Source organism: Rhinopithecus bieti, unplaced genomic scaffold (genome assembly GCF_001698545.2).
Source record: "Rhinopithecus bieti isolate Rb0 unplaced genomic scaffold, ASM169854v2 scaffold_22039, whole genome shotgun sequence".
Classification (NCBI taxonomy): Eukaryota; Metazoa; Chordata; class Mammalia; order Primates; family Cercopithecidae; genus Rhinopithecus; species Rhinopithecus bieti.
This window is the reverse complement of record NW_016810828.1, coordinates 839,947-855,171: the sequence shown is the minus strand read 5'-3', so window position 1 is coordinate 855,171 and position 15,225 is coordinate 839,947. Positions and strand designations below refer to the sequence as shown.

The following is a 15,225-nucleotide window of genomic DNA, read 5'->3' as shown; positions in this document are numbered from 1 at the left end:
TGCAAGCTCCGCCTCCCGGGTTTACGCCATTCTCCTGCCTCAGCCTCCCGAGTAGCTGGGACTACAGGCGCCTGCCACGTCGCCCGGCTAGTTTTTTTGTATTTTTTAGTAGAGACGGGGTTTCACAGTGTTAGTAACTTACTGTTCTGTAGCGTTTTAGGTGATGGGAATATTGTTGTGGAAATAAATGCCTGTGAGGGCAGCTTGAAATATGGGAGCATATGACAGCAAGAAAACAGGTCTGGAAACTTGTTTTTGTGAGAGTTAGTGGGATGATAGAGGTCATAGTATTTCTCTTTGAAACATTCGTTTTCTTTAGAAAAAATAATCTGATAAATTTTTCCTTCTTAATTTTTTACAGCTCTTGCAAGCTTAGGATATGAAAAGAGCTGTGTGTTGTTCAATTGTGCAGCCTTAGCTAGCCAAATTGCAGCAGAACAGAACCTGGATAATGATGAAGGATTGAAAATCGCTGCTAAGCATTACCAGGTATGCGGAAAAGTAGTTACTGCAATAATGATCAACACTAAATTGGATTAAGCGGAAAATAATTTGCATTTAGGTTTATAGCTACTTCTTACCTAACAGATGTTTTCTTAAATGAATGCACTTTTAAAATGAATTGATTCTTGCTGTTGAAGCCCTTAGATAAACTGTCTATAGACCAAGTCTGTTTTTCCTCATTGTTTTATACCCAGCACCTAGCACAGTGCCTGGCACATAATAGAGGCTCAATAATTGTTGGTTGAAATGTCTGAGATTTCATCTCAGGCATTTAGGGTAAATCCATTTTAAATAAATTACCTAATTTAAAAATTTTGTACCTTATTTTCATATGTTTTCTTAGAGTGAGACACACTTGAAATTTCACTGTTGTTACAAAAATAAAGACAAGAAATTGGCAAGAAAATAAAATTTTAACTTTGAGACGTGGAGAGGTCATATTTAAATGTGGTCAGACACGTAATGTTCATAAGTTACCTAATCTATTTTACATACTAATCATTTACTAATATAGCATGTTATTTTGTGGCAGTTGTTTATTATTTATTCAGCTTTTTTTTTGTTTTGGTTAAAAAAATGATTAGTGTCAAGTAATATATATAATCATGTTGTCATTTTATATTATTTTCTAATTTACGAAGTGTTTTCATGTACATTATTTGACCCCAGATAAACCTTGCAATGTATGTCATATAATGTCATTCCCATTTTACATACGAGGAGACTAAAAGTCAGAAGTCTTAATATAGCAGTCCATTTGGGTTTCAGTAGTTCTGATTCCAAATTTCATGTAATTCCAAATTTCATGTAATTCCAAATGTCCTTCCACTATTTCACCCCCAAACCTCCCATGAAATTTGCTTGTCTCAAAGATAGTCTGCTTTTTCCTGTTGTTTATGTTTAAGGGAGAGGTGAGTAATGCTATTCTGAGAAAGTAAAAGGAAAATATACCTTAAGGAAACAGCATGCTCCAAATTGTGGCTTGTCTTACAGTTTTGAATAGGCATAGATGACAAACATAATGCATATGCTATTTCTTTTTGAGGCTATACATGGCAAATATTTTAAAATGTGAAAACGAGCCGGGCGTGGTGGCTCACACCTGTAGTCCCAGCACTTTGGGAGGCTGAGGTGGGCAGATCATGAGGTCAGGAGTTCCAGACCAGCCTGGCCAACATGGTGAAACGTGTCTCTATTAAAAATAGAAAAATTAGCTGGGTGCCTGTAATCTGAGCTACTCGGGAGGCTGAGGCAGGAGAATCGCTTGATCCCAGGAGGCGGAGGTTGCAGTGAGCTGAGATTGTGCCATTGCACTCTAGTCTGGGTGACAAGAGCAAGACTCTGTCTCAAAATAAATAAAATAGTGAAAATGAAGTAAAATTTTATTTAGCTTTTGGTTAACTGTAACTCAGTTAATTGGTATATGATATTTTAGAAAGGTCATTCTGAATTATGAAAGAAACATTCCATTCTGTGAGTGTTCACAGCAGGGCACCTGGTATCATGGAAAGATAACTGGTGGTATTAGACCTAGGTCCTTATCTAGGCTGCTTGTCACCCAGAAGCTTTGTGCCATTGGGCAAGTTCTTTAACCTCTTTAGTACCTCCAGTTCCTCATCTGTAAATGAGAGACTCAGACACCTAGCTGTTCTAGACTTTGATTCACTAGTTTACTAAACAAGTTCAGTTGTTCATTCCTAGCAGATACTCTAGTCTTATAATACTTAATGACTGCAGAAACATGCTGTTCATTTTAATACATTTGACTTTGAGTTTTCTCTGTGTTGTCTGTTTATCTAACTCATGACACTTTTTTTTCCCTTTTTTGAGATGGAGTCTCGCTTTGTTGCCCAGGCAGGAGTACAATGGCATGATCTTGGCTCACCGCAACCTCTGCCTCCTGGCTTCAAGCGATTCTCCTGCCTCAGCCTCCTGAGCAGCTGGGATTACAAGTGTGTGCCATCATGCCTAGCTAATTTTTGTATTTTTAGTAGAGATGGGGTTTCATCATGTTGGCCAGGCTGGTCTTGAACTCCTGACCTCAGGTGATCCGCCCGCCTCAGCCTTCCAAAGTGCTGGGATTACAGGCGTGAGCCACTGTGCCCGGCCAACTCGTGACACATTTTGATCCCAGACTGACTTCTTTCTTTTTCTTAGTATAGTTTGTTTCATAGAAGCAAAGTTATTTCAGTATTAACAAAATATAATTGAGATGAAAAATCTGAAGGGGAACATTTCACTAGGGAGCTCTGAAGGCCAGACAGAAATCACTAGCAATGGGTAGTAATGCTGTTCCTCAGAGGACTAGGTGTATGCGCTGTTTGGGGTGTCCCCTAACTACGGCATGTTTAATTATTTGTAAGATGAATTTGTTTGGGACCAAAGCAAGAGCATTGCACTACTAAAAATATTTTAATGTTTATCCCTGCGTCTATTCTCATGTTAATTTTGAGGAAGTGTTTCTAAAATAGTTTAATGAGATTTTTCCATTAGTTTACTTTGTTTTTCCTTGTAATTTACTTTTATTCTTTGTTAAATCTCTTCTTACGCTATGGAGTTTTAGAAAGATAACCTTATTGTCTGTAGGTCAGATGTTTTAGATTGGTTTTGCATAATATAAAAATTTAAATATATTAACTGTTCACTGAGTTAACGTTTGAAATGACTTTTGTATTTAACAGTAGGAAATTAAGTCTTGCTGAGTTCCTGTAGGTTTTAAAGAAATTCTTTTTCCCCCCTTTAGTTTGCTAGTGGTGCCTTTTTACATATTAAAGAGACGGTTTTATCTGCCTTAAATCGAGAGCCTACTGTGGACATATCTCCAGATACTGTTGGGACCCTCAGTCTTATTATGCTGGCACAGGCTCAAGAAGTATTTTTTTTAAAAGCTACAAGAGGTAACTCCGATTTGTCTTCCATTTCGTTGCATGTGAAAAGAAGCGATAAGGCTTTTAAATTAAAAAAGTGATTAGAATATAATATGTCCGGTGTTGAGCTTTCCTTCTTGAACTTGGTACATGGATTATTGAAAATTTTTAGCTATCCTTTTCTGAATTTGTGACATAAATGCACATTTAAGAATGTAGGCTGTGTTTGAAGTCATGAAATGGATCGTTAGTAATTGTCTTTAAACACTCCATTCTGGAATAGTATTTATGTATGTTTTTAACATGTCAAACATTTATTCGCAAATATTTATTGGGTACTTACTGTGTGCCAGTCACTGTTCTAGTTTCTAGATAAACAGTTAGAAAACAACCTTATGTTCTGGCGACAGGAGAGATGATAAGCAAGAATTAAGTTGCCAGGATAATTTCATAAATAATTGCTTTAAGAAATAAGAAAGAATTGTATGACAGTGGCTGGTGGTATGGTTATGGGATAGGGATGTAGGGGAAGCTGTGCTAATTTTAGATTCATTAGTCAAGAAGGCTTTCTTTCAGGAGGTCCTGTTTAAAGTAGACCTAAATGAAACGAAGGAGCCATCCAGGCACAGTCCCTGGCCCTGGGAATGAGGGAATAAGAATAATTCTTATAAGGCATATAAGTTTAGATTGAAATATAGGCTGAATATGTAAGTGCAGAGAAATTGAAAATAAGAGATAAGTCATCACGTGGAAGAAATAGGAATTGGAATACTTTTTTCTTTTAAAATAACAGCATATATTGAGATAGAATTTGTATACACTAAAGTTCACCCTTTTTAAGTGTACAACATTAAGATTTTTAGTATATTCGTAGAGTTTTGATTACCACTGTCTTATTTTAGAACATTACCATCAACCCAAAAAGAAGCTGTGTACCCATTAGCAGTCACTCCTCATTCCCTTTTCCCCCACTGCTGGCAACCACCAATCTATTTTGTCTGTTTTAAATTTTGTGCAGAAAATGTGATTTATCAAGAAAGACGTTTTAAGATGCGTGTACAAACTTGTGATCTCAATGTTTATACTGAGACATGTCAGATTAACTCATATTTATTTTAATTATGATGGTCAACTTCATATTGTATTCCAGATAAAATGAAAGATGCCATCATAGCTAAATTGGCTAATCAGGCTGCAGATTATTTTGGTGATGCTTTCAAGCAGTGTCAATACAAAGATACTCTCCCTAAGGTCAGTTATTGTTTTTATAAACACTTGCTTACTTTGCATGTGGAAATATTTAGACTTTTGTGTGTATAAGAAGCAAGTTGAAACTTATAAAGAAATTTGAAGTTTCAATAGAATTATCTGAAGTATATAGTAGAAATAGTTTTGTTTTTTTTTTAATTTAAGATGCATGAACAATTCTTTTATATTTAAGGGATGCCTTTGTCTTTACCTTTTACTAAACTTGTTTTTCCAAGCTAGAACTCTTTCTGGAAAATGTTGACCATCTGTTTTTAATACTTTCATCAAATCAAGGCATTGTGTAGTTCTGAATCATTGGTGACTTGGTACAAGCATATATACTTGAGCATGTTGATTATTCACACTTTTAATTATTGTCCTGTTTTCTTAAAGATGAGTCTTAAAGCGCAAAAACAGACATAAAGAAAAAAGGAAAAGAAAACTTAACAAATTCATCTGATACTTTGATTAGAATTAAGTTTTGCCAACAGGGATAAAAAAATTGGGCTGCTAATGGACAGCTAAGGAAAAGCAACCATCTTAAACCACGTATCACAGGAAGTATAATGTTTTAATGTAAACCTTTCTGAAGTGACAATTGAAAAGACTATTTAGTGATGATCATTTAATGACAAAGCAAATCACTAACAAGTACATTTGGAATGATTAATAAAGAAAACTTAAAGTTTGAGTGAAATGTATGTTTCAACTACTTCCTTCAGAAATGTTCAAGGAATTAGTTTCATCATATAGTATCTGTTACATGATTTTTTTTTGGAAGGGGAATTTATGGATTTATAAGTCATGTTCAGGAATCTTTGTACATTAAAAAATTGCAGACAACTTGGGGGCGAAGTAAAAATGCAGATAAGTGCATCCACAGTACTTATTACTCAGAAAATGATCAATAAGGAATTAATGTGACAATTCCTGGGGATTTAAGATACACCAAGAGCCTAGTAGAAATTTGCCCAGGACTCTTGGGTATTAATAGCTTTCCTCTTAAAAAGAGACTCGGGATCTCCTCTCATGTTTTTTTCATCTGGAAGACCTCATGTTCAGCTGCACAGTGTTCCGTTACATCCTGTTGGGCCATTAGTTCAGTCCTGTCATGGAGAGAAGAATGTCACCTACAAAGACTTGGAAGCTACCTCTGCAGCATTCCTGGTATTCCTTGAAAATCTCCTGTTTCAGAATCAAGTTGCTCCAGCCTTACCCTGAGAACTGGCATGAGTGTAGTTTGAAATTTAGATGTCTTTTATTTTTTCCTTTTTACTAATAAAGCTCATAAGATATTTTCATATTCTAGTTATAAAACTGAAATGTCTGCAAGTAGTGATCCAGGAAGGTAGGAAATTATTCCCTGGGAGACAGGAAAGCACACAAGGTAGTAATTCAGTTTTTGATTCTTTTACATTTTTTGTTTCGACAGTGATTGTCTATCCTAATTCTTTAGATTTTTTAATATCATATACTTCCTAAAAGCAGTGAGGTTACAGGTTAGGATTTGGCATTTTGGAAGAGCCACTGCTAGTATAATTGCTTTCCTGCTTTATGTCTTTGGATCTTTTAAAATTAATTTTGACTGGAATTATTTTCAAAACAAATAGGCAAAATAGCACTTTATCATCATCATTGGTGATATACTTAATGCATTTGTCTATATGTTTTTGAGTACATGATACTGAAATATTAGTGTATCTATGATACTAAATCATTTTTATATGGCTAAAATCATCTTTAGTAAGAACCTTCGTAGGATATGAATTTAAGTGAGAATTTACTATCTTTTTTTAAAAACATGATGAAAGTCATCTATAGAGCAATTTCATTAGTATATGTGAGTAATGATGGTTAAGTTAACTCTACGGGCTGGGTAAGGGCTCATAAGAAAGCTTCTAAAGCCCTGTGCTTGGTGTTCCTCTGTGAATGTCCATTCTACTTCTCTTTCTAATAATGCATGCTTTTCTTTCTTTTTGTAAACAAAATGTTGACTTCATGGATCAATTAAAGAGAATTGTAAAAACCTAAATTGGCTTCAGTTAACAGTTAAAGAAAACCCCTTCAATTGGAAGAAAAAAAATTTAATTCATAGATTTCAATCCATACAAAATCATGTCGTCTTCTCTGTTTACACCTAACGACTAACCTTAATCTCTAAACCATTAATGGGGTGATTCTAATTTCTGTCTTCTTTTCCTTTTTCTTCCTGCATCCCATGTTGTCTGTGATGGTTTGTGTGGTTGGACTCTCCCCTGGTCAGTATTTTTATTTCCAGGAGGTGTTCCCTGTCTTGGCTGCAAAGCACTGTATCATGCAGGCCAATGCTGAGTACCATCAGTCTATCCTGGCAAAACAGCAGAAGAAATTTGGAGAAGAAATTGCAAGGTTACAGGTGAGTCTCTTGGTAATAAATATTTAAGTAACTAACTTGGATCTCTTTTTTTTTTTCTAGTGAGATTTCCAAGTTTGCCCATAAAAACCTTTCCCATTCATCACCCCTGTCAGCAGTGACAGTAATTGTTTTTATCTTTAGACTTTATCTACTGCGTGTTTTTTTGAGGTCTCATATTTTATCTAAAAAATTCACGCAAAATTTGCATTCAGTTCTCTTTTGTAATCCATGTTTATTTTAATGTAAAACTAATTCTAAATTAATTGCCATCTCCAGATTGTTATCTTTAGACTTTACTGCATTTTTTTTGAGGTCTCATATATTTTCTGAAAAATTCATGCAGAATTTGCATTCAGTTCTCTTTTTTATTCATGTTTATTTCAGCGTAAAAATAATTCTAAATTAATTGCCATGCTCCAGGAGTATGTGTAGTGTTTAACTTGTGGACTGGTCTTTGTCTAAACTGGGCCCATACTTTCGTAACTTGAGGACAGTGGAGAGATGTGTGTGCATATATATATATACACACACACATATACGCGCGCGCGCGCACACACACACACACACACACATATATCTTGTGAACAGCCAAGTACTGTCTGTGCAGTTGTATTCATACTGTTGGCATTGGGGTTGTCAGAAACTTGCTGTGAGATTATAGCACCTGAGGCAACTTGCCAGCAGGAGCAAGAGCTGTTTGTATGAGTTGTTTGTGTTTTGCGTATTAGTAGGCAGAGGATAGAAAGATGACTTAGGGCATTTGAGTTAGGGAAGTTTAAATATGTACTGATTATTAGAAGATACTGTGGTTGTCTTGGTTCATTTTGTGCTGTTACAGCAGAATACCACAGACTGGGTAATTGATAAAGCACAGAAATTTGTCACAATTCTGAAGACTGGGAAGTCCAGTGTCAAAGTGCTGGCACCTGGTGAGGGACTTTGTGCTGTGTCACCTGTGATGAAAGGTAGAAGGGCAAGAGAGTGCTGGTGAGTGAGAGAGAGCAAGAGGGGAGCTGAACTGCTTAACAAAGCCCCTCTCTTGATAACTAACCCTCTCTCATGATAATGACAATCCATTCATGAGGGCAGAGCCCTCTTGATCTAATCACCTCTTATTATATCCCCATGTCCCAGCACTTTGGGATCGAGAACGCATGAACTTGGGGGACACATTCAGACCATAACAATGGAAATGTTTAGGAGGTTCAGATTAATTAATTAGCCTTTTCATGGGGAAACATCTCACAGTGACCAAATGAGAGAAAGACTTTTTAAAAAAGTCAAACCCAGGTTTGTCTGGGGCTTCACTTTGATTACAGTAACTTAGATTCATATATAAAAATGATTCTGAACAAGGAATTTGTGGGAAGAATTTTTTTTTAAGGCTAGCATATTTAAATTATAAGTTTAGTTTCTTTATTTTCTGGTTTCTGGGACTATTAGATTTAAGTAAGCCCATATTTAGTCTGTATAATATAATCAGTCAGATAAAGAACTCCTTTTGAAATTTAATCTCATTTTTAAGTACCACTGAAAAAGGAAATTATTTCAAATTCACACAATGGGAGGGGGGTAAAGACTTCCTCAGTTATAGACACATAGATTTAGCAGCTTTAGTTTTACAGCTTTATTTATAGGTTAAAAGTTAAGATGGAAGTTGGGTGTGATGGCACATGCCTGTAGTCTAGCTACTTGGGAGGATCATTTGAAGCTAGTAGTTTGAGGTCAGCCTGGACAATATAGTGACACCCCTTCTCAAAAAAAAGTTAACACAGAACACACTCACTGGTCCATATTTCAAAGGACAGTTATTCTTAATTGATTTACACTCCCAAGAGGGCAAACAGAACAGACAAGAAGTTGACCAATAAACCATACCCTGTGTAGTTTCTCATTCAGGAGAGAATAATACCCCATGATTCTGATGGAGATCATTAGGAGGTCACACTATTAAACCAACTTTCTAGTTATGGCTACTAGCAAAGAGAAATAACTTACTGGTCCTATGCAAACCAGAAATGAAAATAAAATCACAATCAGGAAAATCAAAACAATAGATAAATTGGCAGCAATGATAAAATTACTGCTTGGAATCACTTCTGGGGCCAAGAAAAATTGTACCTGAGCTTAATACAGCTCATGAGTTGCAGTTCTTGAACAGTGCAGTTTATGTGGCCCCAGAAGATGGATCTTCTTGGTCATCTTGGTGGATCTTCAAAGATGATGAAATACAATTTTCAAAAAGATATAGAAACACACACACATATACACACAGATACAAAAACATACTCACATAGAATGACTACATGTCAAAGATTTATTTGACTCGTTAATGAGGGACCTAGCAAGATTGTAAATCGATTTTGTGCAAGTATTGTTTTCTTAGTTACGATACTAGGTTGTAGGTATTAAGGAGATTGTCCTTATAGAAAGAATACTTGCTGATGTGTTTAGGGATGAGGGCTCATAACATCTAACTTCAGTTTCGGATAGTTCTGCAATAAAAGAAAAAAAGGTACATGATTATGCGTTTGTACGGAAAAGGAATAGATAAAGCAAATGTGGCAAAATGGTAATTGTTGGACCTATGTAATTATTTTGTGGGCTTGCAATTTTTCAAAATGGGGAAAATAGGTATATATAAGGTTACATAGTTTAATTCCTGTTCCTCTTTTTCCCTCTATCCTGTTCCTTCCATCCATTATTCACACTGCCCCGTAGTTAATTTCCATTAATTTCCTGTTTCTTTTTCTTTCTTTGAAATAGAAGCAAATATATACATACAGAACACACACACACACACACACACACACACACACACACACACTGCACATTCTCACTTCTCCTTCTTACTGAAGTGGTAGTATGCTATTAATATATACAGTGTTATATACCTTCTTTTCTCATATAACAATGTATCCTGAAGATCTCTTCATCTTAATTCAGCAGTAGCTAGACCATCCTTAGAGCTGCATTATACTTCACTGTGTAAACCACAGTTTATTGCTGTCTCCTATTGCTGGATACTTGAATGTTTCCAAGATTCACTATTATAAACAATGCTACAGTAAAAAGTCATGTACACAAGTTATTTTGTACTTCAGCAGGTGTCTTAGCTTAGGCTGCCATAAGAAAACCATAGACTGGGTGGTTTAAACAACAGAAATTTATTTTCTCATAGTTCTGGAGCCTGGAAATCCAAGGTCAGGGTGCCAGTATGGTCATATTCCGATGAGATTTACAGATGGCCTTCTCTCTGTGTCCTCATATGGTAAACAGCAAGAGCAAGCCCTCTGGTGTCTCTTATGAGGGCACTAATCCCCTGTGAGGCCCCACCTTCATGACCTCATCTAAACCCCATTATTTTCTAAAGGTCCCATGTTCAAATACCATCACATTAGGAGTTAGGGATTCAAAATAAGAAATTTGGGGAACACAGTCCCGTACATAGCAGCAGGTATATCTTAAATAAATTAATAGAAATGAGATGGCTGATAGCAAAATATAAATATGTCTGTAATTTATTATGTATTTGAATTGTTGATCCACTTGGAATTTATCCTGATGTGTGGTGCTAGATGGGGATCCAGTTTTTAAAGTCTTCTTACAAATGGCTAGCCAGTTGTCCCCAAACCATTTATTATAATAGCCTTGTTTTCCTCACTGATCTGAGATTCTGACTTTCTCACACATTAGATTCATGGTATATACTGAGATCTATTTCTGCTTTTGTTGTTTCATTGACGTGTTTATCTGTTCATACTCCAGTTCCATATCATTTTAGTTATTTATACTTTAGACTGTTTTAATGTCTGATAGGTACTATTATCTCTTATTTTTTGAATTTTTCCGCCTGTCCTTGCTTGTTTTTTGAATTTTGTCATTTTCTGAAATTTCTTGACTATTCTTGCATGTGTTTCTTCATATGAATTTTTTTTTTGTTTAACTGTTATGGAAAACATCAAACATATGTAAAAGTATGATCGTTGAATTTCCATTACCCAACTTAAGTGATTATCAGTATTTTGCTATTTTGTGTTTTAGCTATTTCCCCTTTCCTTCTTATTTTTTTGGAGTATTTTACAACTATCTCACCTATCATGTCATTCTTAAGTTTTTTAGCCTGTATCTCTAAGAGATAAAGATTTTAAAAAATTAAAACACAAAAATTTAAACAATTAAAAAATTTTGTTAGATGGCTCGTTATCCCAATCTAACAAAATTAATATTAATATGAATTAGTAGTCATAATCCAGTATTATCTACATCTAGTTTAGTTTTCCCTGATTTTTTTCTCAGGGGTCTTAGTTTGTTCAAATCAGGATCCACACAAAGTCCTCACTTTGCATTTGGTTGATAGGCTTTCTGAATCTTTTATTTGTAACAGCCATCTCCTTCTCAACTTCTGTGTTGAGTTTTCTTCACTTTTTCTTGTTCTGTATGTTTTTTTACTATGATTTCTGTGATGTATGTTTTCCCTTTTGCTCCTTGTATAAATGTCTCAGCCTTGCTTTCTTAAATTTGTATTTTTCTTTACTTTTGTGAGTTCTGCCACTTCCTATTTTATATTCTTTTGCTCTTTGGCTATCACTCACTCTGGTTTGGGCCATCCAGTCCTCTGTTCTTTTGGTACTGTCATTGTGTTCTTAAGTGTTGTAGTTTAGTTGAGTTTTTAGCATGCTGTTTTCATCTACTTTGCAGCAACATTTCTTTGGTGAGTTTCGTTATCTACTGGAAAGATATACTGCTTGTTTTCAGTTTTTTTCTTATTTTTTTTTTTTGTGTTGAGAAATGAGTTGCCTTTTCAGTTACTTGTGTTTGAATAAGATTTATTTTGCTGGAGGTTCCTGTGTGGGGAAATGGGCAGGGTTAGCTTTACAAGCATCACTGTGTTAAGGTCTCCCTCCTAAGGTCCACTTCTCTGGCTCTTAAAGCCTACCCTGGATTAGGAAGAATCCCACTACCTCCATACCTGTGCTTCCCTGGATTCCTCACAGCCTTTGCATTTCAAGTTGATGCAGCTACTTTTAGGGTTTATATTTTGCTGAGTGCTTATATAGGCGTTTTCTGAGTGCTTATGCCCTTTCTTCTCCCTCCCTACTTTTCTGTTCTCTGTTTCTGCTTCCCTTAGCAACCCTGTCTTTTTAGTTAATCTGTCTACTTCTTTTTCTCAGCAGCTCTCTTGGAATGAGACCCCTCAGCATCACATTTTTTTCTGTGATCCCCTGGTGGCATGATAGGGGCCAGTTGGCTTTGCCTTTATCATCACCTGGCAAGGTTTTCTCATCCTGTTTTATTGTTTTCAGATTTGCTTAAAGTAGTTTTAACTCGGGGTGGCACCATTAGCACTCCCCTGTTTTCCCCCTCTGTGTATAGGGTACCTATGGTTCTGGTACTAGTGTTTGCTATTTGGGGGAGGGTTCAACCACATTTACAAATCAAATTTGATTTACAAATTTAAAAAGTGATTTAAATTTGTGCAATTTCCCATTTCCTAGTTTACACTGAAGGGTGGCTTTTGTTTTGTTTTGGTTGTCTTTCTCTAAGCTTGATACCAGCTTTGGAGGTTAAGATTTTTATCATGTTAAGGAACTATATATCTATTTCTATTTTACTAAGATTTTAAAAAATCAAGAATATTGAATTTTATCAAATACTTTTCAACATCTATGGAGAAATTTGGTTTTGTAACATTATTTTGGAGAATTATGTAAGTAGATTTTCTAGTATTAAACCATTTTTGTATTCTAGTAATTTTGTTGTTTTAGACTTGCCTTCTCTCTTCATCTGGTCATTTTATAGATGTAGATGCTTTCTATATGCCTGAGAATATAATATATTCTCTATTTGTGGAGTCTAGTGTTCTCTATGTCTGGTATAAGCCAAACTTGTTAATTGTGTTGCTCAAATCTTCTATAATCTTACACTTTTTAAAAATCTGGTCCAGCCATTGCTGAGACAGATATGTTAAAATCTTCCACTTTGATTATGGGTAGATGTATCAATTTCTCATTATAATTGTTTATATAGAAACTATTACATGCAAAATGTAAGAAATTTTATATCTTTCTGGCAAATTGGCAAACATTAAAATATTATGTATTATATTTATCCCTAATAATGCTTTTGGCCTCATTGTCTATTTTATATGATGTCTTTATACCTAATACCACCTAAATTTGTATGTGGCTTATGTTCATTTTTTTTATAAGGCCAAACTTAAAAAAAATTTTTTTATTGATATTGACATTTTGTTCACTTCCTGTGTTGTTGGGTAATTTTTTTCAGATGTACCCTTTCACTGAGTGTTACCTGTTACCCTTTGAGGTTCCTGCCTTCATGTGAAGGAATGAAAGAGGTGCATCTCAATTCTCTGTGTTGTATGGTTTCAAGACCCTTGTTTTGGGTCTCCATGAGGGCCTTTAATAAGTTTTAATTGCTAATTCTTTGGATATAGAAATAACCAACAGCCAGACGGGGCACAGTGGCTCATGCCTGTAATCCCAGCACTTTGGGAGGCTGAGGTGGGCAGATCACTTGAGATCAGGAGTTGGAGACTGGCCTGGTCAATATGATGAAACCCCATGTCTACCAAAACATACAAAAATTAGTTTGGCGTGGGTGTGCACACCTGTAATTCCAGCTTCTTGGAAGGCTGAGGTGGGAGAATTGCTTGAACCTGGGAGATCACAGTGAGCCGAGATGGCGCCATGGTGCTCCAGCCTGGGCGTCACAGAGTGAGACTCTGTCTAAAAGAAAGAAAAAAAGAAAGAACCTGACAGCTAGCTTTCTTCAATGTCAGTTTATACTGATTGGCTCATGGATTTCTTTTATTATCTTGATAATTTGCCTATGTGTTTATTGGGATGGCTGTTATGTATTATCCTTCAGTTTTCAGGTATTTTGTGATGGGAGAATTTCCAGATAATCCTGTCAGCCACATTGCTGGAAATGCAAGTCTTCAAATTAAATATATTTTTTTGAAACCAATGCTTAAATACTTGGTGGAGAAAGAGAAAGAAAGTCATCTCCTTTTTTTGTTGTTGTTGTTGACATTTTTCTTTTTAGCATGCAGCAGAACTGATTAAAACAGTGGCATCTCGCTATGATGAATATGTTAATGTGAAGGATTTTTCTGACAAAATCAATCGTGCCCTTACTGCAGCAAAGAAGGATAATGACTTCATTTATCATGATCGAGTTCCAGACCTTAAAGATCTAGATCCTATTGGCAAAGCCACACTTGTGAAATCTACCCCGGTCAATGTACCCATCAGTCAGAAATTTACTGGTATGTCAATTATTCAGACACACTTTAATCTTATTTTCCTCTAGTTTACTCTGTTTTTCCTAGCTAAAGATCGCATAGTTGCTATTGTATGCTTTGAATATAATTCGCTTTCATGTTATTTAAAATGAATATGAGAATAAATATTATATTGTGTCAGTGCAATGTTAAGATGGAAAGTAAACAATAAAGCATATGTAAAGTATACAATGGTTAGAAGACTTGAAACTGTGTGTTTGATTAAGACTATAGCACTTGTCATTTTGTTAACATTTGTTATTTAAGATGCTGCCATTAGAAATAAACAAATATGGCCGGATGTGGTGGCTCACACCTGTAATCTTAATACTTTGGGAGGCTGAGATGGGTAGATTGCTTGAGCTCAGGAGTTAGAGACCAGCCTGTGCAACTGGTGAAACCCTGTCTCTACCAAAAAAAAAAAAAATTGGCATGGTGGTGCATGCCTGTGGCTTTAGCTACTCTGGAGGCTGAGGTGGGAGGCTTGCTTGAGCGTGGGAGGTGGAAGTTGCAGTGAGCTGAGATCATGCCACCATACTCCAGCCTGGATGACAGAGTGAGATCTCTTCTCAAAAAATAAATAAATAGGCCGGACGCGGTGGCTAAAGCCTGTAATCCCAGCACTCTGGGAGGCCGAGGTGGATGGATCACAAGGTCGGGAGATCGAGACCATCCTGGCTAACACGGTGAAAACCTGTCTCTACTAAAAAATACAAAAAACTAGCCGGGTGTGGTGGCGGGCACCTGTAGTCCCAGCTACTCGGGAGGCTGAGGCAGGAGAATGGTGTAAACCCGGGAGGCGGAGCTTGTAATGAGCTGAGATCTGGCCACTGCACTCCAGTCTGGGTGACAGAGCGAGACTCCGTCTCAAAAAAAAAAAAAATAATAATAATAATAAAATAAAA

General features: G+C 36.0%; 1 protein-coding gene across 3 annotated transcripts in view; it reads left to right on the top strand.

Annotated features, from left to right (window-relative positions):
• Positions 1 to 15,225, top strand: part of PDCD6IP (programmed cell death 6 interacting protein) — a 79,453-nt gene that overhangs the window by 25,412 nt on the left and 38,816 nt on the right. For 2 of the 3 annotated variants that reach the window (XR_001889359.1, XM_017892926.1), the window contains exons 4-8: positions 362 to 489; positions 3,248 to 3,401; positions 4,522 to 4,622; positions 6,883 to 7,014; positions 14,083 to 14,305. Coding sequence is in view for 2 of the 3 variants with exons in the window: in XM_017892926.1 (XP_017748415.1) it covers positions 362 to 489; positions 3,248 to 3,401; positions 4,522 to 4,622; positions 6,883 to 7,014; positions 14,083 to 14,305 (738 nt within the window). In the remaining variant the exon portion in view is untranslated. The remainder of the gene's footprint in view (positions 1 to 361; positions 490 to 3,247; positions 3,402 to 4,521; positions 4,623 to 6,882; positions 7,015 to 14,082; positions 14,306 to 15,225) is intronic. The other variant, XM_017892927.1, reaches the window with a different exon arrangement.